The 26408-nt window shown below is 55.0% G+C and overlaps 1 protein-coding gene across 8 annotated transcripts in view; it reads left to right on the top strand.

The window, feature by feature from the left end:
* APBB2 (amyloid beta precursor protein binding family B member 2) overlaps nucleotides 1-26408 on the top strand; it is a 359038-nt gene that overhangs the window by 317213 nt on the left and 15417 nt on the right. For 6 of the 8 annotated variants that reach the window (XM_055138249.1, XM_055138252.1, XM_055138253.1 and 3 more), the window contains 2 exons: nucleotides 24059-24173; nucleotides 25423-25504. In XM_055138249.1, coding sequence (XP_054994224.1) covers nucleotides 24059-24173; nucleotides 25423-25504 — 197 coding nt within the window. Of the gene's footprint in view, nucleotides 1-2369; nucleotides 2474-17805; nucleotides 17872-24058; nucleotides 24174-25422; nucleotides 25505-26408 lie in introns of those variants that run through there. The other 2 variants (XM_055138254.1, XM_055138255.1) reach the window with 2 other exon arrangements.

Raw genomic sequence — 26408 nt, 5'->3', positions numbered from 1 at the left:
GTGGTGATGCCATTGGTGGTTCATGCAGGGGAGAGCTGTCAAACACAGGCGGCCTGTGTGCAAAACATGCACTCAGTCCCGTGAGCTATCTCTCTGGCCCCCTGAAAAAAGGAAAAATGTGTGTGTAAATGTGTTTTATGTATGTGAATTATGTATAAATACATGTGTAGGTATATGCATAGAAATTATTTGTAAATGGGTGGACTATTCTTTGTGTGTGTGTGTGTGTGTGTGTGTGTGTGTGTGTGTGTGTGTAAAGAGTGGGTTTGGTTTGGTTTTCAGGACACACAGAGCCATGCTGAGGGCTTACTCCTGGCTCTGTGTTCAGGAAACAGTACTGGAGGGGCTCAGGGGAACATAAGCCCTACCCACTGTACTCTCCTCCTGGCCCTTGAACGTTCACATTATATACACACAGAGAGAAAGAGAGAGAGAGAGAGAGAGAGAGAGAGAGAGAGAGAGAGAGAGAGAGCGCTCAGTTCAACTGTGCTTATAGCAGGGATGCTCAGGGGTCACCAGGGCTACACCCAAGGGTATAAAGGCACCCCTGGGTGGCTTGAAACAGGGAGTCTGCTGTTGGGATGAGAGGAGATTGACTAGAATTGGGGTGGCAATGATGGCATTGGAGAGAGGACGAGCCGGGGAGAGCGAGTGTCGGAGGTTGCGTTGCTTGTGACCCCCGCCTGCAGACTCTCAGCTGGCCTGCGGTGCTGCCTCCACGGGACAGCGGAGCCTCGTGTGATTTCTTGCTTCCACTGGGCTGTGGAGAAGCGCATCACCCAGCTGGCTATAGCATTTGTGGTGTGGAAGAAGAGCCCACGCCTCGGTGGGCAGTTTATGTCTCTGGACTTGGTGATATCCGTCCTGAATCCTGAACCCCCAGGTCTCAATCCTACTCCCTCTCACTCTCACCTGGGGTTGTACTTCCCCAAAACCGTGCTTGGCAGAGCCGTTCACTATGCCAGTGGCTCTTCTAAAGAGGTTCAACAGGGCAGGCATCCATGAGTTAAACCAAGCTGCCCTTGAGAGACAGCTGTAAACCACAAAAATCTGATGAAAAAACCAACATGTTAGTGGGGCTGGAGAGATAGGACGGGGTTGAGGTGCTTGTCTTGGGTGCAGCCAACTTCGAATCCGAAAAAATATGACAGGAACAGCCCTTGAGCATCACAGGTGGTGACCCAACCCTTCCCCCAATCAAAATTGTCAGTGCAGGGCCTGAGCAATTGTACAGCAAGTAGGGCACTTGCCTTGCATGCTGTGGACGCAGCTTTTTGGACCACACTCAGCAGTGCTCAAAGGCAGTGCTCAGGAGACCATAGGCAGTGCCAGGAATTGAACTGGGGTCTAAACTGTGCAAGACAAGAGCCTTAACCCCTACTATCTCTCCAGCCTTTTAACCCTTTTCTAAAATGTGAACTTTCGGGGGCCAGAGTGAGGGTACAGTGGGGAGGGTATATATTCCCCCAAGCCCCTCCCCTAGTGATCCCTGAGCACGGAGCCAGGAGTAAGCCCTGAGTAAGCTCTGTGTGGCCTCAAACAAAAACCAAAACACCTGGCAGTGCTCCGGGGACCATAGAGAGCCAGGGATTGAGCCTACATCAGCAGCATGCAAAGCCAACACCTTAGTGCCTATACTCTCTCCCCAGCCGGTGTTAAAGTAACCTCTGGAACTTTGACTCTGCCAGAAAACATGACTGATGAATCCTGCCTCTCTCACTTTGTTAATGACTCCATCAGAAAATTTATTCTTGCCCAGGAATAATTAGGAAGCGGAAATACTTCCAGTGAATACAGACTAGAAGTGATGTTGGCTTTTCCTTTCATTTTGGCCAGTGGCTGGCCAGCACTCTAATCTAAGTCCTGTCACTTAGCCAACTCAACACTTCTCTGCTTCCATGGGGGGCAGGGGGGGCAGTCAATCTGCAAGTAATACCTCCCCGTGAACCTGCCGTTTCTTGGAAGTGTTGCTTTGATTCTGTTGTCTCTCGACATTGCAGAGCCTTTCTGGCCGTGGGTTGCAGTAACCTGCCCTGCAGCCCCTTCCACGGGGCCTTAGTAAACACCAGAAACTCTGGTCCAGGATGTCCTTGTAAAAAGGGTTCCATCCATCCGAGGAGAATGAACATTCCCCGACCCAAAGAGGCTGATGGAATGGAATGGGCTTGCACTTGCGACCATACTTCCCCTCTCTGCTCGCCCAGGGCAGGGTGGGAGCACCTGGCGGGAGCACCTGGCGGGAGCGCGGGCGTGGGTGGGCGGGGCGCCTCCCCAGCAGCCAATGGGCTGCGCGCTGGGGTGGCCGGGGCGGGGCGGGCGCGGGGAGGCGCGGACGCCGCTCGCTTGAACTTGAGACCGAGGGACGCGGCGCGGCTGCGGGGAGGGAGGGACCGGGCGGCGCGAGGTGCCGCCGCCCCCCCAGGCTCGTCTCTGGACCGGAGCCCGCATCCCTGCCCAGCCCTCGGCGGTCCAGGTGGGAACCGTGGGGGGTGCGGGGGACGCGCCTTTGTCTGCAGGTGCGTGCAGAGGTGATGAGCCGGCGCGGGGACCGCGGGACAAAGACGGCGCGCGGCTCCGCGGGAAGGGCGCGGGGAGCTCTCTGCGCCTCCCCGGAGGGTGGGGAAGGGGCAGGGGGCGGCGGTACGGGTCTTTGGATCCGGATTCGCCCGCGCGGAAGGCAGCTGGGAGGGCAGGGGGTCCGGTAGTCCACCCTGGGCACTGCTGTCGTGGCTGCCTGCCCTGGGCGCTACTGTCCTGTCGTGGCCGCCTGCCCTGGGCACTGCTGTGGCCGCCTGCCTTGGGCACTGCTGTCCTGTCGTGACCGCCTGCCCTGGGCACTGCTGACCTGTCGTGGCCGCCTGTGCTGGGCAGTGCTATCGTGGCCACCTGTGCTGGGCACTGCTATCGTGGCCGCCTACCCTGGACGCCGCTGTCGTGGCCAGGGTTAGAGTGGATCGTGGACTCACCGGGAGCTTTCATCGCAGATACCCCCTGGCAAATGCCCCTTTGCTGTCCTCTTGTCCTTGTTCGGGGCGAAAATAATTGCAGGCGCTTAGTAACCCCACTTGGAGGAGGACAGCAGGTTGGTTGGTATAGTAAGAAACTGCGTGCATGTCCACATCATCTTTTTGTCCATTGATGTGTGGGATCTTTCCGGGACAAATTTTCCTTAGGAGAAAATGTCCCAAATGCCCAAAATGTAGAAAAGGAACCAGCTTTATCTGGAGGTTGCTCTTGGCATTGAAGAAGGGGCCGGGAGAGCATGGGTTGGATTTCTCCTTATTTGTGTGTGTGTGTGTGTGTGTGTGTGTGTGTGTGTGTGTGTGTGTGTGTGTGTGTGTGTGTGTTTAAAATGTGGTTCATGTGTTGCATACAACATTTGTCTGGATTCTCAGGGAATCTGCATTCCCTATCTATTATCTGTTTCCTGGCCCAGTACTGTAACTAGGCGTGTCTAACGACTCGCTAATGAATGTGTTAGCTGTGCATCTTCATTACTGGGGTGACAGCAGGGGTGGGGGGAGCAGGGGGAGAAGGCGGCGAGCTCATTAGTCTTTTTCTTTATTCCCATATGGGCAGCTGCAGCCTGGCTTCAGGTGCCTCCTGAATGGTGGGGTCTGTCAGCTCTCCTCTCCTCTCCTGTTCTCTTCCTTTTCTCAGACCATTGAGTAGCTGTCCCTCCCCCAGCCCTGCACTTCACACAAAAGCAGTTTGTAACTCAGGGCTTTATTTTCCCCCTCTAGAGTTCAGCTCTTTGCCTTTTTTAAGTTTTGTGCTTTGCAAAAGGAATTCCTAGGTGCCTGGAGACCTTTCCCAAAAAGTTAGAAGGGAAAATCACCTTCTAAATCTATACTTGTTCCATTTTATCCCAACTTTTGAAAGTCACCAACAGCTGCCGTGTCCAGAATGAGACATGAACAAAAAGCTTAATGAGCGGGCTGGTGTCGCACCCAGCACCCGCCTGTATGGAGGGAACTCTCTTGGCCCAGCTGGGAGGGAGGCTCTGAGTGCCACCTTGTCACCTTCCTGGCACCCAGGATGTTGGTGAGTTATTCTCACTTTCCTGCAAGTCCCACCTTTGAGCAATGGGTTTAATTTACATGACAGGTAAATGTTCAGTAAATGCCTACAGTGTGGGACATGCAACAAGTGTCTTCTAACTTACGCCCTAAGATTCATTTTCAGAACCTCCTTGGCATCAGGACCAAGGACCCTGGGCCAAAGGGAGGTTGGGTACCTGAAGGTCAGTGAGCCCAAAGTAGAAGTGCAAGCAGCTGAGGTCCTGTCCACTCCAAGGCCAGGCACTAAGGAGACCAGTGACTTGTGTCTCTTGGATGCTCTTGCGGTTACCTGGGAATGCTGAGAGGCCGGGGTGGGCCTGTTTCTATTGTCTGTTTGTTTCCAGAGCTTCCAATCAGAATCTCCTACTCTCATCTCAGTCTTTTTTTAAAAATTTTTAAATTTTTTTTTACTTTTTTGGGTCATACCCAATAATGCTGAGGAGTCACTTTCCTGGCTCTGCACTCAGGAATTTCTCCTGGTGGTGTTAGGGGACTGTATGGGATGCCAGGGATCAAACCCAGGTCAGCCGCGTGCAAGGCAAATGCCCTACCTGCTGTACTATTGTTTCAGCCCCTCATCTCAATCTTTTTAAAAAACATTTTATTATTTTAAATCTAATTGTTTTGCTGCCATTACTATAGTATCATTTATGCCTTTGCTGTACACAGTTCTCACACCTCAGCACCACCAAAATGCCCAAGACCCTCCACCTTTATCTTTTAAAAATATATATGGTTATTTTTTTTTCTTCTTTTTTTTTTCTCTTTGGATCACACCTGGCGATGCTCAGGGATTACTCCTGGCTCATGCACTCAAGCCTTACTCCTGGCAGTGCTCGGGGGACTATATGGGATGCTGAGAATCGAACCTGGGTCGGCCGCTTACAAGGCAAACGCCCTACCCGCTGTGCTATCGCTCCAGCCCCATATATGGTTATTTTTTAATCTCTGAGCTCAAGACTTTTATCAGTACTTTATTTTACTGGGGATGGGGGTGGGGCCACACCAGGGGTGCTCAGGGATGACTTCGGGTGCTATGTAGTGCTGGGGGTTCAGGGGCTCAAACTGAGCTGGAACTCATGCAAGGCAAGTTCAACTGTGGGCTCTCACCCATTCCCACTGGGCCCTGGAACCCTGGCCCCTGCCTCAGTCCTTTGTTTTGGGGGCCCACTCGGTGCTACTCAGGGTTTACTCCTGGTTCTGTGCTCAGGAAACACTCCTGGTGGGCTCAGGGGATCATATCGGGTGCTGGGGGATCAAGCCTGGGTTCACTTCATGCAAGGCAAGCACCTTACTGTCACCCCACCCCTCCCCACCTCAGTCTTGACCAACCCCTCAGGTAATGGCTCTCATCTCTTCCACTCACTAAGCGGGGAGGAGGGAGCTAGAGGCTGCAGAGATGCATCTTGAGCCCTGCCTGAACAAGAGATTCATTCTTTATTGGAAATGCTCGTCCAGAGAATAAATGTGGGAGGACAGAGCCTTTGAGCAGCAGAGCAACTCATTCTTACTTAATGGAGTGTCAAGTCCTTGACTTAAGTGTGTTTTAATCTTCAGAGGCAGGAGCAGCCATATCCGGTGGGATGCCATACATTTCGCCCTTTTTCCGAGACGCTCATTTCCCTGCTAGGCCTTCTTAGCTGGTCCTCAAGGCTGAGAGAAGTCTCTTTTATCCATCATAAAAATAAATGAGGGGCCGGAGCGATAGCACAATGGGTAGGGCGTTTGCCTTGCATGTGGCCGACCCAGGTTCGATCCCCGGCATCCCATATGGTCCCCCAAGCACTGCCAGGAGCAATTCCTGAGTGCAAAGCCAGGAGTAACCCCTGAGCATTGCTGGGTGTGACCCAAAAAGCAAAAAAAAAATAAATAAATAAAAATAAAAAAATAAAAATAAATGATCAGGGCCGGAGAGACAGTATAGGATGTAAAGTTCTTTGCTTGCACATGGCCAACCCTGGTTCCATCCCTCGCATATGATCCCCTAAGCACTACCAGGAGTGATTCCTGAGCACAGAGATAGGAATAAGCCCTAAGGCCTGAGGAGTGGGTCCCAAAACCAAAAAATAAAATAAGAGATCAAAGTAAGAACCTCTTAAGGCAGAGCTGGAGCCATGGCACAGCGGGTAGGGCGTTTGCCTTGCATGCGGCCGACCCGGGTTCGATTCCCAGCATCCCATATGGTCCCCTGAGCATCACCAGGAGTAAGGCTTGAGTGCAGAGCCAGGAGTAATCCCTGTGCATCGCCAGGTGTGACCCAAAAAGAAAAAAAAAAGGAACCACTTAAGGCTTACTCCATGTGGGAATACTCAACTACGAGTTTTCTCAGGAACAAGTGATAATTGCTTTTGAAGGTATTTCTTTCAGATGCAGTGTGTTTCTAGCAACTAATGGTCTGTTGTAAAGGAAGCTTGTCCCAACTTGGGAAGAGTAAAATTCCTTAGTCAGTTTGTAAGATCACTGCATGTTTCATGCACTTGAAAAGTTGTTTCTGGAAAATGGAAAGAGGAACTAATCCTTCTATGATTTCTTAGGAGTTTGTTGGGGTTTTTGTTTATGTGTATTGTCTTCATCTAGCTTTGGGTTTGTGAACTTCGATTTGGGCATCATCAAAGAAGGCCAAGGAACTTGAGTTCTGAAACCAACTCTGGGAAGGTTTTTCAGAAATAAAACGGACGCGGTAAATATTCCTTGTGTAGTTGGGATTTTCAAGGGAAGATGGTGGGCTGGGGTGAGGGTGCTGCCAGCTTTTCCGATTTGGAAGCCTGAACCGGTTACTCAGTTAGGCGTAAGCTTGTCTGGAGATGAATAAATTATGACAGTTAAAATAATTATGATGGAGGAAAAGCAGCTGCAGAGAGCACGGCTGACAATTGGGGTGATTTGGCCTGATTCTGTCATCTTGGAGCTTGTAGCTATTTGCCAGGTGGCACGAGAACGCGGTTTACAAGGAGTCTTGTGTGTGTTGATTCTCTCCCTCCACGTCACCCCCAGTTTTTTTTTTTTTTCTGCAGGCTACTCTATAGTCATAGCCTGCTTGCGACCTTTCTGAAATAAAATGTCTCCGTATTGATTCTGGCCCTTATGTCAGACATCCAGGTAATATTTCCACTGGGCAGGTTTTCTGTTTCTAAAGCAGCTGCAAATGGGAAGGGGTCTTGAGCCTCTGGGCGACCTTGTTACTATCTGCCCCTGGACTTTGTCTCCTGTCACCAGGATGTTTTCCTCTCCGCTGGTCACAGAGATTTCATATGTGCTTAATTTAATGTTCTGCTTTCAGCAGACTGGAATTCTTCGTGTGCGCACACAGGGCTTTGAATTTGATTTTGCGCCGGACCCACCAGCAGCTCAGCTAGCCTGATACTCAGTGCTTGTCCACCCATCTGTTGCTTGGACGAAAGCTTTCCCCTAGTCAGGGCTGGGTTGGTTGGCTGGCTGGTTTTCTTGTAAAAGACCCATTATAAGCCAGAGCAGTGGTACAGCAGGGAGGTTTTTGCCTTGCACGGCGCCGACCCGGTTTCAATACTCGGTATCCTACACGCTTCTCCAACCCCACCAGGAGTGATTCCAGAGTGCAGAGCGAAGAGTAACCCCTGAGCATTGCCAGGTGTGGCTCCCTCAGCCCCCTGCCCCTAGAAAGTAAAGATCAAACATTAGTTTTTTAAAAGCTTTTTGGGCAATCATAAACAAATCATTGATTTGTTTATTTTATTCCCTCCCTTTGTCTTATCCTCTTCCCCTCATGAAGTGGCAGTGAGCAGGGTACACACACTAGACCATTGTGCTCCCATGTTCTTAACTAGGGTGCTGGCGCGTCAGGTGGTGGCGCGGGCACACTCAGCCGGTGGCCTCGCGGCGGTTTATCCTCCTTTAGTGGCATCCCAGGTCACACTTGTACTTTCAGACACACCAGGGAGGGAGTGGTGGTGCTCCCCAGCGACTTGATGGTGCTCGCCAGAGGGGGCACTTCTCAGCCACAATGCACGTGGGATAGGCTGCATTCCACGATGAAAGTGAATTTCCAGATGAAATTCAAATTAAATTTCAATTTCAAGATACCCATTGGGGCACCTTCCATAGATTCTTTTTGGGTGTTTTTTGGGGGGGAGGGGTCACACCTGGTGATGCACAGGGGTTACTCCTGGCTCTGCACTCAGGAATTACCCCTGGCGGTGCTCAGGGGACCATATATGATGCTGGGAATCAAACCCGCATCAGCCGTGTGCAAGGCAAGACACCCTACCCGCTGTACTATCGCTCTAGTCCCCTTCCATAGATTCCTTGGAAGGAGGCCCATCATTTTTCTCGTGGGACTCTTCAGGGGCCGCACCCCTTTTTGTGCTCCCAGCTGAAACCACGTGCAGTGCCAGGGTGACAGGAAGCAGAGCTGCGAGCATCAGGCTAAGCACGGGGCCACCGGGTACTTAGATTCCCCACCAGACACTCCGGGGCAGGCGTCCTAGGGCCTGCGCTGTTCCTCTGGGCCACTTCCTCAACCTTTCAGACGCTGTGGGTGAGAGAGTTTCTGTCAGGACGAAGCTGGTAGCACAAGGCTGCTGCAGACTGATGAGCCAGCGTCTGTGGCTGTGGTGACCCCTTTACTGATAAATCCAGCCGGAGGTGGCAGGGAAATAGCTCAATGGGCTCATTACTGGCGTTGCATGGGGGAGTCCCAGTCTGATCACCCCCTGCTCAGTGCCACATCATCAGCCACAGTGTCAGAGAAGGGGGCGGGGGCGGGAATACTTAGGGACAGTGGCAGCAGGGAGAAAGCAGTGCAGAATACTGAGCTAGGAAGATGATGGCAGGTGGTGGGAATATTGAATGCGAACAAATAACTATGAACCACACTTTATATCAAGCATAAGAGGAAAATAAAATTAAAAAAAACAAATCAGAAAAAATAAAATGGATTGAAAGGGTAAATAGAGCACTATATGCTCTCACTTGATTTATGGGATGCCCCAAAGGCATAGCTCAAATCATTTTTCTTACTGTTTACACCCAAATAATATCAGTGAGCTAAACAAAAAATTAAATAAAGAAGCAAAGAAGCCCACTGTCATAAAAAAAATAAATAAATACCACCAAACCGAGCCAGGAGTAGCCCCCTGAGTACTGCCAGTTGTGAACAGAACTGGGGCAGAACGTCAGTGATGCTGAGCCCTAGTCTGCAGCCCTTGATGTAGGGGCCCGAGTGGCCCCTAGGGGCGTCTCCCGTGGGTTCTCTGGGAGGAGGCTGTCCCGGGCGCCCAGACCGACTCTGCATTGTGCAGAAAATTCATCTCCAAAGACTGTTCCGGGCCACTGCTAACAGTGCTCGGGGAGCCATGCAGTGTCAGGGGTCCCCCTCGGTCCCCCCGCATGCAGAGCCTGCACTCCAGATGATTTACAGAAAGAACAGTATTGGAACATACCTGCCCCCCCCCCGCCCCGCCCCAGCCCACACCTGAGTCTCTTCAAGCTGGAATGCTTGTTCTGTCCTGTCAGGAAACTCGCTAGAAGCAGGGGCTGCCATGACAGGGTGGTTGTGTGTTGTAAAGAGTTTTCCAGTTGTGTTTTTGAAAGATTTTGTTTGCATTGCATCCCTGGCACCCCATATAGTCCCTGAGCACCACGGGATGGGCGTAGCCCAACACCCCCTCCCAATTATTTTTAATTAATTTTGCCCCCTTCCCTCTGTTGATGGTGTCGTTGATAACCAGGAGTGTGTCTGTCTGTCTCTCTCTCTCTCTGTCTCTCTGTCTCTCTATCTCTCTTCGGCTCTGTATCTTTCTCTACCTATCTATCTCTCTCCATCTATCTCTCTTCATCTCTATCTCTCTCCCTCTCTCTCTCTTCGTCTCTGTATCTCTCTCTCTCTCTCTCTCTCTCTCTCTCTCACACACACACACACACACACACACACACACACGTGCCACTTGCACATCTTTAGGAGTAGCACTCACGCACACCTGGTTTCGGGGTAGCAGGAAGTTGCCAAGAGTGAGAGCAGCCCTGGAAGGATAGCACTCAGCACAAGCCCTGGGGACTGGACTCAGCGCTTCACACTTGACACTGAGCCACCCACCCCATCCCCCTCCCCCCTTTAAGAGTCTTAACATTCTTTTTTTTTTTTGGGTCACACCCGGCGATGCACAGGGGTCACTCCTGGCTCATGCACTCAGGAATCACCCCTGGCGGTGCTCAGGGGACCATATGGGATGCTGGGATTCGAACCCGGGTCGGCCGCGTGCAAGGCAAACGCCCTACCCGCTGTGCTATCACTCCAGCCCCCAAGAGTCTTAACATTCTTAAAGAGACCAAGGATGCCAGAACCAAGGAAGCAGATGCCTCTCAGAATAACTTTACCAAGAGGCTATTAAGGGGCCAAACTTTGCATCCAGAAGCTTCAGTCTCCAGCTGAGTGGGGATGACCCACTGATGCCCCCCTGAGCTGAGTCAGGAGTGACACCCCCCAAGCACTGAGCTGTGGGTGTGGAACAGAGCAAAATGAAAGCGACTGGATGTGTGTGAAGGCTGTGTCTTCCTTCCAGGTGGATGGAGACATGCGGGATTTGGGGGTGCCCAGTGCCTCCCTCCTGGCTCCGCTTCTGCACAGGATTTGGGGGCTTCCTAGATGATAAGCCAAGACGTCGCTCTCTTCAAGTACACGTACAAAGAAGATTACCGGGAGAGCCAGTGTATCTTGATAGAGATCAGTATCCACGGGAAATTTATATATTGATTGACTGGGGAGCTGAGGAGCCGTTTTCTCACAGAGACAGATGTTCTGAGGAAGGAATCTAGTCAGAGGCTCGGGGAACATTCCCGTGGCCCCTGCTGGAGATTTGCTCGACGTCAAATAGAATCACCGGAGGTTAATCATTGCCTCGGCACTCACCTGCTGGAATGAAATGACACATTTTATTAACACTGGTTTCAGATGGTGTAAGGACCGGAACGGGAGTCCTTTCTCTTCAGTGTGGTCTCTGCAGCTGGGAGAGAGCAGTGCAGAGGTTTCTCACACGTGGCATCGTGCGCGTGGACTCTTACTGACCCAGCAGCACTCAGGCCCAGGGCATGTCTCCCCTGCAGGGGACTGCACCCTTGACTCACTCAGCTGTGCTCACTGAGACAGCCGTGCGGTGCATGATGAATTCTGCCCACGTGGAAAATTGTAATGCCTTCCAGGAGAAAGAGAAGGACAGACAAGGGGCAGATAAGCACGAGTCTGGGTGAATTGTCAGTGCCAGAGGTGTGTGTGTGTGGGGGGGGGTCCTTTGGGAGTCTTGGGGCAAGGGTGCTAAAGACGACTCAGCTGTGGCCCGCACCCCCAGGGCAGAAGTGCTTCTCGTGCAGTGAGTGCCAAAGCACTCGTGTGTGTGTGTGTGTGTGTGTGTGCGTGTGTGTGTGTGTGTGTGTGTGTGTGTCGGGGGTAGAAACCAGAAAGGCCCAAGAGAGGCAAGAGCCACATGGGTGTGAGGCGCGAGGGCCAGAGTGGGAGTCCTTTCTCTTAAGTGTGGTCTCTGCAGCTGGGAGAAAGCCGTGCGGAGGTTTCTCACTCGTGGCATCGTGCGCGTGGACCAACCCAGCAGGACTCAGGTCAAGAGGTTGGAGCTGGGGATTGTGGGCCGGGGAGAAGGGGAGAGGGTCTCGGCAGGAGAGCCACCAGGGGGCTGCAAAGCATGACAGGCTCAGCCCAGCCTGAGAGCTCTTGAGGCCAGACCTGCACTTCACACATTGCCGAAGCCAGAAGCCAGTGGCTGCCGTCGGTGACTCACTTGAAGGTGGTTGAGTTCGCACTCCGAGCCTTTCTCACGTGGAAGCCTCGTTCCCAGCACGAGGTTCTGCATCTTCCCTCCTGTTTCCTAATCCAAACGTTTCCATTGTCCTGTCCCTTGGCCAATAGGAGCCTTGTGCTGTGAAGGTTGTCTTTTTTTTTTTTTTTAATTTTAGTGAATGACCATGAGATAGTTACAAGCTTTCGTGTTTGGGTTACAATCTCATAAAGATCAAGCACCCATCCCTCCACCAGTGCACATTCCCCACCACCGATATCCCTGGTATACACCCCCTTTCCCACCCTCCCCCTGCCTCATGGCAGACAGTATTCCCCATTCTCTCTACTTTTGGGTAGGGTGCTTGCCTTACTTGCAGCCTACCCAGGGTTCAATCCCTGGCATCCCACATGGCCCCCCGAGCCTTGCCAGGAGTAATTACTGAGTGCAGAGCCAGGAGTAACCCCTGAGCAGGGCTAGAGGTGCCCCTACCTCCATATCCCCCCCAAATAAAAAAAAAAGACAGCAAAACTAGTAAAACTGTAAGCTAGCGCTGGCAAACACAGGAGCTCTGTACTTCTGGCTGTTTTCAAAGCTGGACTTTTTAAGGCTCATTCTGTGTTCCCAGAGACCCCTTCTCCTTATTAGTAAGCCGTAACCACTGTGCCTTCTCTCCAGTGGCATGAGAAAGTCCTTTGTTTAGGAGGATGTGCCTTGAATTTCAATAATCTGCAACTGCTTTGGATCCTCAGCCTTGCACATTCTCCAGCTGCAACTCCAGCCCCGCACCACTGTCTCTGCAGGCGGCACTGCGAGGCGGAGGGGGCTTGTTTTGCAGAGTCAGGCCCCCGGACATAGGCAGGTGTCTCTGTCCTGCCGGGGACAGGATGCTCCCTCGAGCTGAGTTCTCAGAAACTCACCAGACGGCAGATGGTAAATTTGCCTAAACTCAGAATTCAGTCTGGAGGTCCATCACCCGCGGGGCACGGATCTAGAGGGGTCTGCAGATGAGCTTCTGAGATGACCACGTCCCCACACGTGCCGGCTGCATGTTCCTTTCTGGCGTTTCTGTGTTAGATTCCCAAAGGGGCTCAGAATGAGCAGGGTAAGAAATCTCTCTCTCTCTCTCTCTCTCCCCCTCTCTGTGTGTGTGTGTGTGTGTGTGTGTGTATATATATATATATATTTCTCTCTCCCTCCCTCTCTCTGTCTCTATTTCTCTCTCTCCCTCCCTCTCTCTGTCTCTATTTCTCTCTCTCTCTCTTCCCCCCTCCCGCTCCTCTCTCTCTCTCTCTCTCTCTCCCTCCCTCCTCATTGAGCCGCTGAGTGGGGAGTGCCTTCTTTCTGCTCCCATTTCACAGAACAGGCATCAGAGAAACATCCAGACTGCCGGCCGTGGTGTAGGGCAGCTGCTAGCCAATAGCTGGCTCACAGCTCACAACTCTGGAAGCTAGAGGAGCGGGGAAATAATGAGGTTTTGAAGTTGGCTTGAGAGTTTTCATGAAATCAGGCGTTTTTTAGTTTGTACTGCCCTGTCCAGTGTACGTTGGTCTATCCACCCTCCCATCCCTGGCACCACCAGGGGTGATCCCTGAGCACAGAGTCAGGAGTAGGTCCTGAGCACTGCTGGATGTGGGTGAAACACACACACACACACACACACACACACACACACACACAGAGATGATGCCCAGTGATGAACAGCAAGCCTCAGAGAGTAGGAGAACAGAATGTTTTTGTTTGGGTCTTTCGAAGTGAGTAGGGGAGTGTTGGACCACGCCCAGCAGTGCCCATGAATGACGCCTGGTGGTGTTCAGGGACCATCTGTGGTGTCGGGGATGAAATCAAGGTTGGCTGCCTGCAAGGCAAGCGCCCTGTCCACTGCACGATCCCTCCGGGCCCCAGGCAGACTGTTTTGCCTACATGGAGCCTGAGCTCCGTCAGGGAGCCTGGCCGCCCTCCGTCAGCGGGGGAGAAGTGGTGCTCTCGCTGGGTCCTGAGAGGGGCTACATCCTCCCCTAAGCAGGACCCACCCACATGGTCATTCTGGTGGGCTGGTGGCTCTTGAAAGGGATTTCCTGTTCATTCGGATGCTGGGTTCCGCATGCCAAGTGAAAACACTGCCAAGTACTCCCACATTCCCGAGGAACCGCCACCAAGAGCATGTTGATGAGGCTGCCTTGGGATGTGCGGCCGGCGTGGAATTAATCTGGGGGTTTAATTCTTTTCTCTGGCATCTTATACAGTGGGATGGGGTTGGGGGGGAGCGTTCCGCTTGAGTGTGGCTGAGTCTAAATTTAGCCCTCTCCCAACTCCTGCCGAAACCCGGCTCAGGGCTACTGTCCTCCCCGCTACCCCCCCTCACCCTGGCAGTTGTACAAGGAATCAGGGAGCAGCTGTCTCGGTTGCTCTTTTGTGGCTTTTCAGTGTCATTGCAAAGAAGACTCTGAAGTCCCCTTTACAGCAGGTTTGCTCTTCCACGGGCGAATGGAGCGGGTTGACCCTGAAGTTCACTTTGCTAAAAAATATGCAGGATCCATCCGGTCTGGGGGAATGACAGAGGCCCTCAAGCTCCTGCCTTGCAGGGGATGGTCCCAAATTCAAATCCTCCATCTAGGGCTGAAGCCAACCCCTGCCATCACAGAGGGTCTCCGGAGCACCCGCAAGTGTCATCCCTGGGCAGAGAGCCAGGATAAGCCCTGAGCACCACTGGGTGTGAGCCCCCATAAGTAAATAATTCATTCCAAATATTTCTCAGCATCGTTTTCCCGAGTCCTTGCTTCAGAGAGAAACATCCCTGGGGACACGACGGATTCACTAGTAACATCTGATTTCAAACATCAAAGGCTCCTGTGAGAATTATTAACATGCTAAAGAAATGGTCAATTGATAGAAGATGAAAAGAGGTGTGATTGGCCCATTCCGGCTCACTGGTGGTTACATAAAATAAGACAAAGAAGAGGAGAAAGGCCGTATTCTCAGGTCTCTTAGCTTGTGGTTATTTTATATTTTTGGCTTTACAAGTTTGGGGTGGGGGCACACCTGGCAGTGCTCAGGGGTTACTCCTGGCTCTGGGCTCAGGAATCACTTCTAGCAGTGCTTGGGGGTACCCTGTGGGATGCCAGGGATGGAACCTGGGTTGGCTGTGTGCAAGATCAATGCACAATCAGGGCTGGAGCAATAGCACAGCGGGGAGGGCATTTGCCTTGCATGCAGCCAACCCGGGTTCGATTTCCAGCACCCCATATGGTCCCCTGAGCACCGCCAGGAGTAATTCCTGAGTGCATGAGCCAGAAGTAAGCCCTGTGCATCGCCAGGTGTGACCCAAAAAGAAAAAAATATCAATGCACTATTTTTATCTTTTGGGTTTTGTTCTGTTTGGTGTCTGCACCTGGCAGTACCTGGGGGCTTCTCCCAGCTCCTCGGCCCCGCCATGGAGAAAGCATTTGTTTCCACCTGCCCTTTAAATGTTTTCCTGGCCTGGCTTCAGGTTATTGCTCTTAGACGTTGATTTTTTTTTTTGAGGCAGAAAAATAGAGTCAAGCTAAGGAAAGAATACACAGTAACATAGAGCACTTGACTTGTGTGGATGGACCTGCCGACTGGTTCCTCACTACCACTGGCCAGGAGTGATCCCTGAGTACCGCCCCAAGCAGAAACAACAGCAACATGGACAAATAAAACGCCTTTGGCACTAACCCAAGGCTAGCGTAGCTGGGGCAGGACCCCCATCCTGCCTCACAGAGCAAAGTGAGTCAAAGATATGCTGACTCGCCATTGATCGCGGGGTTAAGAGGTCAAAGCACATCCTTTTCTGATGAGTATGGGGTCCTGGGAGGATCCCGGAACACCTCTAGTATATAACTAGACTCTCTCCTCCTCTCTCTCTCTCTCTCTCTCTCTCTCTCTCTCTCTCTCTCTCTCTCTCTCTCTCTCTCTCTCTCTCTCTCTCAGCTGGGGCCCTTATCTCTTCTTCCCTGACTAGGAAGCAGATTCTCAGGGCACCGACTCAAACCCTGTGTCAGAGAAAGAGAGAGAGAGAGAGAGAGAGAGAGAGAGAGAGAGAGAGAGAGAGAGAGAGAGAGAAAGATGGGAAGGAGCAGGTGCCGTGCAGGGGACGTGGCTCCCAGCAGGATTTGGAGACCCTTCTGCTGACTTGCTCCGCCTGCAGCCCCACCCCCGCCCTCTGCTCCCCGATACTCTAGTTTCCAGGCCCGGGAAAGGGAGCGGGGAACTCCCATGTCAGATCAGAAGCGGCAGGTTCTCTGCGCATCTGGTCCCTTGGGATCGTTGGGAGACCGGCGTTGGCTGTTCTGTGAGGCGGGGTGGCGTCCCCTCCGGCTCCGTGATGAGGCGAGGGGTCCTTCAGTCTGAGCAGCTCCACCCGTCTCCGTGTCTGGCTGTCTCGGTGACATCCTGGTCAGCTCTGAACATCCGTCTCTTAGAACCAGACAGTTGTCCTTGAGGGGCGGTGGCAGGGGGGCGGGGCAGGGCTGTCACAGAGGCACCCCTCAAATGCCTGCTTTTACCCCCAAAGTCCTACGTGCTTGTATATGCAGGAGCATGAAGAAGGTCTGTCCCGCACCCCCGCCACAGAGCAGTTGGCAGCTGGGGTCGGAATTGTTAACTAAACCCACCTTAGAATGCAAAGCTTCAGGGGCTGGAGTGATAGCACAGCGGGTCGGACATTTGCCTTGCGCGCGGCCGACCCGGGTTCGATTCCCAGCATCCCATATGGTCCCCTGAGCACCGCCAGGAGTGATTCCTGAGTGCAGAGCCAGGAGTAACCCCTGTGCATCGCCAGGTGTGACCCAGAAAGCTAAAAAAGGAATGTGAAGCTTCAGGACTGGGATGTGGCATGCTTACCGCCGAGGCATGAGTTTTGATAGTCCCTGGCACCAAAACACAAGAAAACACGGGTATGGTAGAGCCATATGCAGTGCAGGAGGAGGACCTGGGTTCGAGCCCAGGCACCACCAAAAAATGGAATGCAGATCCATGGCTGGACAGGTCGCCCTTGCGGTCAGCCCAGGTTCAAGCCCCAGCACCATGCAGAGTTCCTGAGCACAGACTTGGGACAGCTCCGGTGCTGCCCGCCACGCCGGGCCTGACCCTGAGCAGTTCTTCCCCTCGCGCACGCCTTGGTGCTCGGTTCCCTGTTTCTCCGTGTTTCTTTCTGCCCCCTGCCGTGAGGGTCACTCTCCGAGGTGCCTCTCTTTGCCCACTTCTGGCTCATCCCTGGAGGCTGTCATCTGCCCCAGCTCCCCTGGCCTGTCCCTAGAAACCGCCTGTGTGATGACCACAAGACCGCTCCAAGGACCTGGGTCAGGGGGCTGGAGCGAGAGCACAGCGGGTAGGGCATTTGCCTTGCACGCGGCTGACCCGGGTTCGAATCCCAGCATCCCATATGGTCCCCTGAGCACCACCAGGAGTAATTCCTGAGTGTAGAGCCAGGAGTGACCCCTGAGCATCGCCAGGTGTGACCCAAAAAGAAAAAGGAAAAAAAAAAAGGACTCTGGGTCAGGGACTCCTTGGGGACCCAAACCCTAGGCTGTCCCCAGTGCCACAGTTGGCTCCGTGCCTCCCGTCTCCAGTTTTCCCTTCCCCACGTGCCCTCCCTGCGTGCCCTGGTGAGCGTGGAGCCCGCAGGTAAGGCTGCAGGTGGCTGCTGTGTCCTTGCGCTTCCTCCTGCGAGAGGTGGCGCAGGGCCGGGAAGATCAGCTCTGCGCCTGCAGCGGCTCCGGCAGAGCTGCCTGTTATCCCAGGAGGGTATTTTAAGCCCGTTACCTCCCCCGGCTGATCTGTTGCCCGGCCTCCTCGTAACAGTGGCTCGAAATACGGCAGCACGGGAGAGGGAAGCTAAAATCGGTCCTGCCGGGCTATTAATGGCAGCAAGGCTGGGAAGCGGTGGGTGTGTGGGGGCGGGGCGGAGGCTCGGAGCCACCGCGGGCGGGCGGGCGGGCGGGACTGTCGGCTTTCCTGGGTGCCACCGCGAGTGCTAACTGCTGTTTCTGCTCTGTTCCCGCACGCCCGCCTGGATTCAGAGAGAGGTAAACTTTCCACTTCCTTCTCCCCTCCGCGGTGTTGTTACTCGTCCAGCAGCGCCTGCCCGCTTTCTCCCTGCCCTGCGCCCTCGTCGCAGCCACCCCCAGGGTCTCCAGAAAGGCGGCACTTGGTCCTGTGTGAGCTTTTGCCCATGTGTGTCCCGTCTTTCCGGCAGCGCAGAGCCGAGCGCCCGGGCTTCTGAGTGCTCCACCGGATCTGCCCCCAGCTGGGGATGGTGACAGGCAGCACGGTCTCAGGGTGGGGGGCGGGGACTCGGCCTCTCAGCCCAGCTTGACGGGAGTCCTCTCGGTCTGCAGCGGAGTGCGCGTGCTGGACGTATGCGGGAGCTGTCCTGCCTTGTATCAGGAAGCCTTCCGTGATTTTTGAAGGATGAAGAGGAGGGCTTGGGTGCACTCTCGGGGCTTTGGGGAGCCTGGGCGTTCACTCTCGGCCACCAGCCTGTGGTGGACTCAGCTTCAGCCAGGAGACGGGATGGTGGGTGGGCTTCCTCCCCGAGGAGAAGAGCGTAGCCGTGGGAAGGAGAGAGCACCGGGATGAGGAGGGTTTGTTCCCCAGAGCCCACGTGGCAGCCTGCCCATCAGCTGGTGCTGGGAGCTCCGGCAGTCCTTAGCCTTAGTGAACAGAGCTTTTGATGAAAAGAGAGTTTTGTTTTCTTTTATTTGGGTGGGGGGGTCACACCCAGCAGTGCTCAGGGGTTACTCCTGGCTCTGCCCTCAGGAATTGCTCCTGGCGGTGCTCAGGGGACCATATGGGATGCTGGGAATCGAACCCAGGTTGACCACATGCAAGGCAAATGTCCTACCTGCTGTGCTATTGCTCTAGCCCGAGCGGAGAAAGTCTTTAGATTCTTTATCCTTTAAGGAATAAGCCCAGGGAAGCTGCTCGGCAGAGTGAAGAGACCATTGCGTCTCACCTCGTTAGTCTTCCTGGGTGTACCTCCTCTGGGCAGGTCAGTGCCCATCCCTCCCCCACACCTGAGTGACCCCTGGGTTGGGTGGGGATGAGGATGCGGGCGGCCCTGTAGTCTGGGCAGGTCTACAGACCTACCAGAAATAGGTCCCGTCACCCATTTCTGGTAACGTCCCTTACCCAGTCTACAGGGTTGGCTCGGGGTGCCAACCTCCCCTCCCTCCAGGCCAGCCGGGCCAGCTGCCCCACCGCCAGCGTGTGCAAGTTCTCCTGCACACACCAAACCCGAGCTCCATTCTGGGCACTGTGTATGGGCACTGTGTATGGTTCCACAAGCCCCTCCAGGAGTGAGCCCTGCCTGCTGCTGAGTGTGGCCCCAAAACCCAAAAGGAAAGGTTAGGAGGGAGCCTGGGTGTACGCTGACCACTGTACTATCTCTCTGGCCCTCCAGAAGGGATTTTTTTAAGAACCCATCTCCAGTGGATTTATATTCTAAGGCTCAGAATCAGATCCTGGCTCCTGGCAGGTACTACTCCGGTCCTCACTCCCAAATCCAAACTCCTGGACCCCCGGCAACCCTCCAGACACGCCCTTCTTACCTTAGCTCATGCGCATTTGAATAGTCTCTTGTCTTATTTGGGGGGCCACACTCGGTGTGTTCAGGGATTACTCCTGGCTGTGTGCTCACGGATCCCTCCTGCTAGTGCTGGGGGACCCTTGAGGGTGCTGCTGATTGAACTGGGTCAAGCGTGTGCAAGGCAGACACCCCATCTGCTGCACTGTCTCTCCAGCCCCATCTAAATAATCCTGAGTCACCACCCATCCCCTTTCCTACCCGGGTGAGGGTCTTCAGTGCATCTAAGATACAGCTCAGCTGTTGAGGGAACCTGTTTGAATGCCAGAAGCTAAGCAAGAGGGCTTCCTCCAGGGGCCCCCGTGGCGGGGGTTTGCCTCTGTGTCCCTAGCAGGCCCCAGGGGCGGGGCCATATTGGTGCAGGTTTAATTGGAATCCCACTTCCTGTCAGTCTTGAATGCCTTGGAGCGGCGTAGAGAGAATCTGGCTGCTGCCTTGGTTTCCTCAGCTGCCGCTACACATTCCTAGGAGCCCGGCTGCACGCCTATTGGAGCTCTGGAGGTGGCCAGCCTGAAGTAGGTCTTCCAGAGCCTAACCCTGGGCCTGCTTCCCCCCAGAGGACCCCCCAGGATGTCTGCTGCCTGCCTTCTCCAGCCTCCAAAGGCTGTCCTCTGACTGATAGGCTGTGTGGCTGCCTTCCCTTACGCTGGAGGTTGCTGACCTCCCTCCGCTCCCTGCAGGCCAGCCCGGCCAGCTGCCCCATCACCAGTTCCTTCCTCGCACCCGCAGGTGGTCCCTGCAAAATGCTGTGTATTCAGACAGGCCCCCTCGTGGCTGTAACTCACCCTGCCACCGCAGCACTTGCAAAAGGCTTGGAAGGTCAAGCTTCTCAGACACCCCGAGGCGAGAGGTTTGGGTTTCACGTCGAGTATTCCCTTCAGCTATTTCATGGCGCGCGAACAAAGGCAGCTCTTTTGTTGTTGTTGTTAAGGTTTGGGGGCCACACCCAGCAGTGTCAGGGCTGACTCCTGGCTCTATGTGCAGGGATCACTCCTGGCGGTACCCAGAAGACCCAGTGGGGATGCCAGGGATCGAACCTGGCGCAGCTGTGTGCAAGGCAAGCGCCTTTCCCCTCTGTACTGTCACTCTGGCCCCCTCGAAGGCAGTTCTTTCCCTCGGATGCCAGGTCCAAGGGAGAAGGCCTTGCTGGCCCTGGTGCCCACCGGTGTTCGGGGCTTCTGGTGATGTTAGGGTCGCTCAGGAGAGACTGCAGGTGCCAGCCTCCGCAGTGGGGGGTGGACAGAGTGCTCCTTCTCCCGGGCAGCATCAGAGGCCCCTGGAGGGTGAGTTTGCAGACTCCACAGTCCGTAACCCGTCAGCCTGCACCGTGGCAGCGAGGGGGAAAGATAAGGTTGTGCCAAGCTATTGCCAGAAACCGCCCCCCCACACACAAACACACACCCAACAAAGCCTATGGCTGCTCAGCATCCCCTTAGGGAAGATGCCGTTCCAGATGGTTGCCCCCTCGGCATTGATTACCCTCCCCGGAGCCAGGAGAAAATGAAGATGAATAGTAATCTCATCTTTAGAAAAAGGCTCCTCCAGGGGTGTGTGTGAAAGCCAGGGCCGTGGCGAGGAGGTTTGATAGGAACGAATGTCGTTTATTCGTTAGTGCCCATTTCCTCCTTGATTTATTCGTTAGTGCCCATTTCCTCCTTGAAACTCTTCTGCCTGGGCCGGCCCCAATCATGGTGAATCCTGAGGTTTATGTCATGGAATAGGAGCACAGGGCCAGAGAGCCAGCATGGGGGTTACTAACGGCTCTTGCTTGCTTGGGGCCCCTGGTGTCATGTAGTCCTGCCAGCACCTTTCTAATCAGGGAGCCCTGAGCACTGCTCGGGGCTCATCCCCATCACCTCTGGGTCCAAGCAGTGAACCACGGGGAGGGGCCTCCAGACCTGCTCAGAGCAGCCCTTGAGAGTCCCCCTCTGCCCCCCCCCCCCAAAAGGAAACACCCAGAAGGAGACCTGGGGCTCATGTTCTCGGTCTCCTCCATGGGAGATGGAGGTGCCAGGGCCCACCGCACAGCTGAATGCACAGCAGCCCGGCGCTCACCCGAGTCTGACTCTCTGACCTCCTGTCCTGTCTCTGAGAGCGCAGGCACAGTGGGGACCGGGTGGTGGCCGCCCAGGTGGTGGCCATCCAGTGCTGGACGTGAGGCGCTTCAGTAAGCCTGTACCTCCCGACAGCCACGGTGATCCGGGGCGGGAGTAGGAGCAGGACCCTGTCAAGCACAGGGAGTGGCGTCCCACAGCCAGCGCAGGAGACCTCCAAGGGAGCCTGAGGGCCCCCTCCCCCATCTTTCCAGCACCGAGGGGAGAGTGGAAGGTGCCGGAAGAGCCGGAGGCATGGAACTTCAGCCGTCTAGACTCTCCCCCAGGGGCCGTGGGGCTTGGGAGAGAGTCCGGCTTAGAAAAATGGGAGCTGAGCATGGATGTGGCTAGCAAGAGCCCCCTGTGTGTTGCTCTCCGAGACACCTAGACAGGACCAGGAGCCACAGAGAGGGGGACAGTGAGCAGGTTTCGGGGTGACCTGGTCTCTTCCTGGTCTCTTCAAGAGGCGTTTCATTTGCCTCCCTGGGGACTTGTGGCCCGTGCAGTCATGGTGAGCAGGAGAGACGGGCCCTGGGGACCGAGTGAGGTGCTCAGCTGTGTGACAGCCCTCAGAGTCTGGCCCTTCTGCTCGGCTGCGGGAGTCCTCCACCCCACTGGCCAGGGCCCGGCCTTTCCAGCAGGAAGCAGGGCCCTCTGGTGCCACCACTGCCTTTGGCGTTCACTGAGCCACACTCAAGGGGCCAGAGAGGGATAGTACAGTGGGCTGGGGGCTTGCCTTGCCTGCAGCCAGACCAGGTTCAATCCCCTGTACCCCACATGGTCCCCTGAGCATAGAGTCAGGAGTATGTCCTGAGCCCGGCCAGTGTGTGTGGACAGAAAACCACATAGTCAAATGTGAGCCACTGGTGGCACGTGCCCGCATCACCGTGTTGTGGGCAGGGGTATGGCAGTCTCGTTCCAGTGTCTGTTTATCCCTGGGAGGGTCAGGCTTGGACTGGCTGGTGAGGGTGAGCTGGGCAAGGATGGTCTCCGTGGGGCTTTGAGTCATGGGGAAGACAGACCCCTCCACGACACTGCGGGCCCCAAACCTCGGCCACGGCAGGGGCCTGGCCAGCAAGTCTGAGGGGCAGCAGGACTGGCAAGAAAGGTGGTTCCAGAAGACTCTGCAGGAGGGGGGAAAAGAGGCCAAGTTGTGCCTAAGGCCCAGGGAGGTGGGGGGCAGTCGGGAAGGCTTCCTGGGGTGGCGTGGAGACCCCAGCTGTGCCAGAACGTGCAGAAGGAGGAGAGGGCCAGGGAGGGCATGGTGCAGGCCAGGCTGGGGCCAGGGTGTCTGTGGAGGCAGGTGAAGGGGTTTCCGGCCTGAACCCCACAGTGGGACACCAGGCGCATGGCAAGACCCTGGGGGACAAGGGGGGCAGGCTTTTGTGGACCAGGAGTGGGCTGGACCCCGTCCTTCACAAGCAGGTCCAGCTCCCCTTCTTGGGTAAAGCATCTCTCGGTCTGTGGAAAGACCACCCATTTCCACAGTAAGAAAAATGAGCAGAAATCCATCTTCTGTGGTTCTGGCTGACTTAGAATAGTCCCACAGATCTCAGGCTCACAGAGACCTCACAGTGTCCCTGGAGCCAGAGGTAGCACAGTGGTTAAGGCTCTTGCCGTGGCATCCCGGGGACACCCCGAGCACCACTGAGGTGGCCTGGGTAAGGTGGCGGTGCACAGGGCCTGGGCAGCACCAGGTCCGTGGGTCCTTGCATTGGCCCGTGACTCTGCTGGCCAAGACTCACCTGAGAGGGGCCCCAGACCTCCTGGTCGGTGCTCGGGAGAGCTCTCTCCCCAGAGCAAGGCAGCACTGACTGCTCTGTGGCCCAGCGCAGATTTCAGTCCTAGATAGGGCTTGTTTTTGCACAGACACTTTGCTCTTGAGGACTCCGCCCTCCAGGAAGCACAGGGAGAGATTTCATTGGCTGGGTCGGGGGATCCCAGCAGCGTCTGTCTTGCCATCAAACAGGTGCTCACGCCCCGCTCCCGCTGGCATGCCCCCCACCGTGCACGAGCCACCGTGTCTCGCCAGTAGCTGCTGAGCCCTGAGAAGAGCTTCCCAGACTCCGGGGCGGCTGGTGGGGTTCCGGGCACGGTTCCGGGCACAGTCACGGGGCCCTCTGCAGCCCCGGGTCTCTCATCCTCCGTGCTCCTGTTCACACGCCAGAGTCGGCTGCGCTGCTCCAGCCATGTCCCCATGTCGCGTTCCTGTTCTGTTCGCTGGTCATCGTGTGTGCCACCTCCCTAGAGGGTCGGTTCCTCTCCGACCCCGTTTCCCTCCAGCGCGGCTCCTCACTCCAGGAGGTCAGGAGGCCCAGGGGCCCGCCAGGCGGTTGCTGAGTTGCTGAGGCTCAGGCGGCTGTTGGAGTTCTGGTTTTCGTTTGTGTCCTTACCCACCCCCGACAGAGGTTCCCGTTGACACGCTGGCTGCCAGCTCTCTGTTAATAACACGCATTGCTGGGAGTGTGTGGGCAGGGCCGGGCAGGCACCTGGAGGGCCCCCCGCCTGACGGACTACTGCATTTTCTTTGCACAGAGATTTTGCCTATGTGGCGAGAGACAAAGATACAAGGATCTTGAAATGTCATGTGTTTCGATGTGACACACCCGCCAAAGCCATTGCCACGAGTCTCCACGAAATCTGCTCCAAGGTAAGGGTGCTCAGGGTACCCCTCTCTCACTACAAAGGGCGGCGGGCATGTGTGGGAGGTGTGGGGTGTGCATGAAAGGGAGGGCACACATGGAGGGTCGGGGTGTACATGGGGGGAGGGGCATGCGTGAAGAGCTGGGGGCGCAGGGAGGTTTGTAGAGGCCTGATGGGTGGGGGGGGTGGGCACGCCGAGATGATGCAGGGGAAAGACACTTGCCTCGCATGTGGCTGGCCCTCATTCTAATCCCTGGCACCACATACAGTGTACCCTGAGCACTGCCAGGAGTACTCCCTGAGCACAAAGCCAGGAATATATCCTGAGCACTGTCTGGTGTAGCCCTTAAAAAAAAAAAAGGCTGATTTGGAAGATAGCTGACAAAGAGTTCAACTCGTGGAGAATAAATAGGTGCTAATTAACAGCTAATAGGGACAGGAGCAGTAGCACAGCGGGTAGGGCATTTGCCTTGCACATGGTGGCTAGTTCGATTCCCAGCATCCCATATGGTCCCCTGAGCACTGCCAGGAGTAATTTCTGAGTGCAGAGCCAGCAGTTAACCCGTGCATCGCCAAGTGTGACCTGAAAAGCAATCAACCAGTCAATCAATAAGTAAATAAGTAAAATAAAAGCAGCTAATAGGACTGGAGTGATAGCACAGCAGGTAGGGCATTTACCTTGCACGCAGCTGACCCAGGTTTGATTCCTCCGCCCCTCTCGGAGAGCCCGGCAAGCTACTGAGAGTATCCCATCCGCATGCACGGCAGAGCCTGGCAAGCTACCTGTGCCATATTCGATATGCCAAAAACAGTAACAACAAGTCTCAAAATGGAGATGCTACTGGTGCCTGCTCAAGCGAATCGATGAACAACAGGACGACAGTGCTACAGTGACAGTGCAGAAGTGTCCAGTGCTTCCACTTTGCCCTCACACCTGGCGTGGTTCTTTCGGTGGGCAGTGCTGCTCTCGCCCCCACTAGCACCTGGGGACACGGAGGGCGGGGGCAGGTGGGCTTCCCCAGGCCTGGGGAGAGTCGCTGCAAGGTGTGGGCATCTGGAAGCAGGGATGAGGGGCGGCGAGAGGGCGTGTGCTCTCTTTGCTCCACGGGCTGCCAGCAGATCTGCCCAGGACTGGCCATATTCGTGGACCAAGGACCCCGTAGTTGGTTTAACCCAGACGTGAGTTGACTCCACATATCCTGGGGCCGGCAGAGCCCCTCCACACCCCATCCAAGTTTGTGTGTTTTCTCCTTCAGATTATGGCCGAGCGGAAGAATGCCAAAGCGCTGGCTTGCAGTGCCCTGCAGGAGAGGAGCGGCCTGGACATGCCCTTGCAAGGTAGGTGGATGGCAGCTCTCATCCTTGCCTCTCAGGGGGCACGGGGGTGCTCCCCACACCCAGTGTTTAGCGTCTCCCGTAAGACCCTGCAGTTTGCGTCTGCATGAACGGGTCTGCAGGGTCTCGTGAAGGAGAGGCACAGACACAGGGTGGTCTCTCGGTGTGGGGAAGAGAGGAGCAGAGTGAGGAAGCAGCAACTGGCCACAGAACCTGAGAACTGGTCGAACAGAACGGAATCACCACGGAGTGGAGGGGCACTTGGGAGCGGACCCGGGGCCAGTGGTGCCGGGAAGCAGACACGGGTGGAGGGGATGGAGTTGGGACACTGGGTGCACAAATCCCTGTCATTGGCAGCATTGTAAAGTCACTGTCACTGTCACCCCGTTGCTCATCGATTTGTTTGAGTGGGCACCAGTAATGTCTCTCATTGAGAGACTTATTGTTGCCATTTTTGGCATATCCAATACGCCATGGGTAGGTTGCCAGGCTCTGCCGTGCGGGCGCGATACTCTTGGTAGCTTGCCGGGCTCTCTGAGAGGGGCGGAGGAATCGAACACGGGTCAGCTGCGTGAAAGGCGAACACCCTACCACTGTGCTATCGCTCCAGCCCATTGTAAAGTCACGGGCCTCAAATTTAAAAAAAAAAAAGAAGAAGACTATTGGGAAAATTCGAAACGATGACAGTGCTCAGCCAGCCTCGCGGGCTCCCAGGCTCTCTCTGAGCGGAGATTGTGTTATTGGGGTTGGGCTTGGGATTGTTGCCTGTGGGCAGAGTGAAAACATGTCATCTTAGAGATTTAGGAATTCGTGGATGTAGTTCATGGGGCACGGGCCAGCTGTTTATTTATCTGGGGCAGGGAGCTGGTTTCTGAGCCACATCCAGCAATGCTCAGGGGCTCTTCCT

The sequence above is a fragment of the Sorex araneus genome, chromosome 5, assembly GCF_027595985.1.
Source record: "Sorex araneus isolate mSorAra2 chromosome 5, mSorAra2.pri, whole genome shotgun sequence".
NCBI lineage: Eukaryota > Metazoa > Chordata > Mammalia > Eulipotyphla > Soricidae > Sorex > Sorex araneus.
This window is presented reverse-complemented; position numbering and strand designations above follow the sequence as displayed.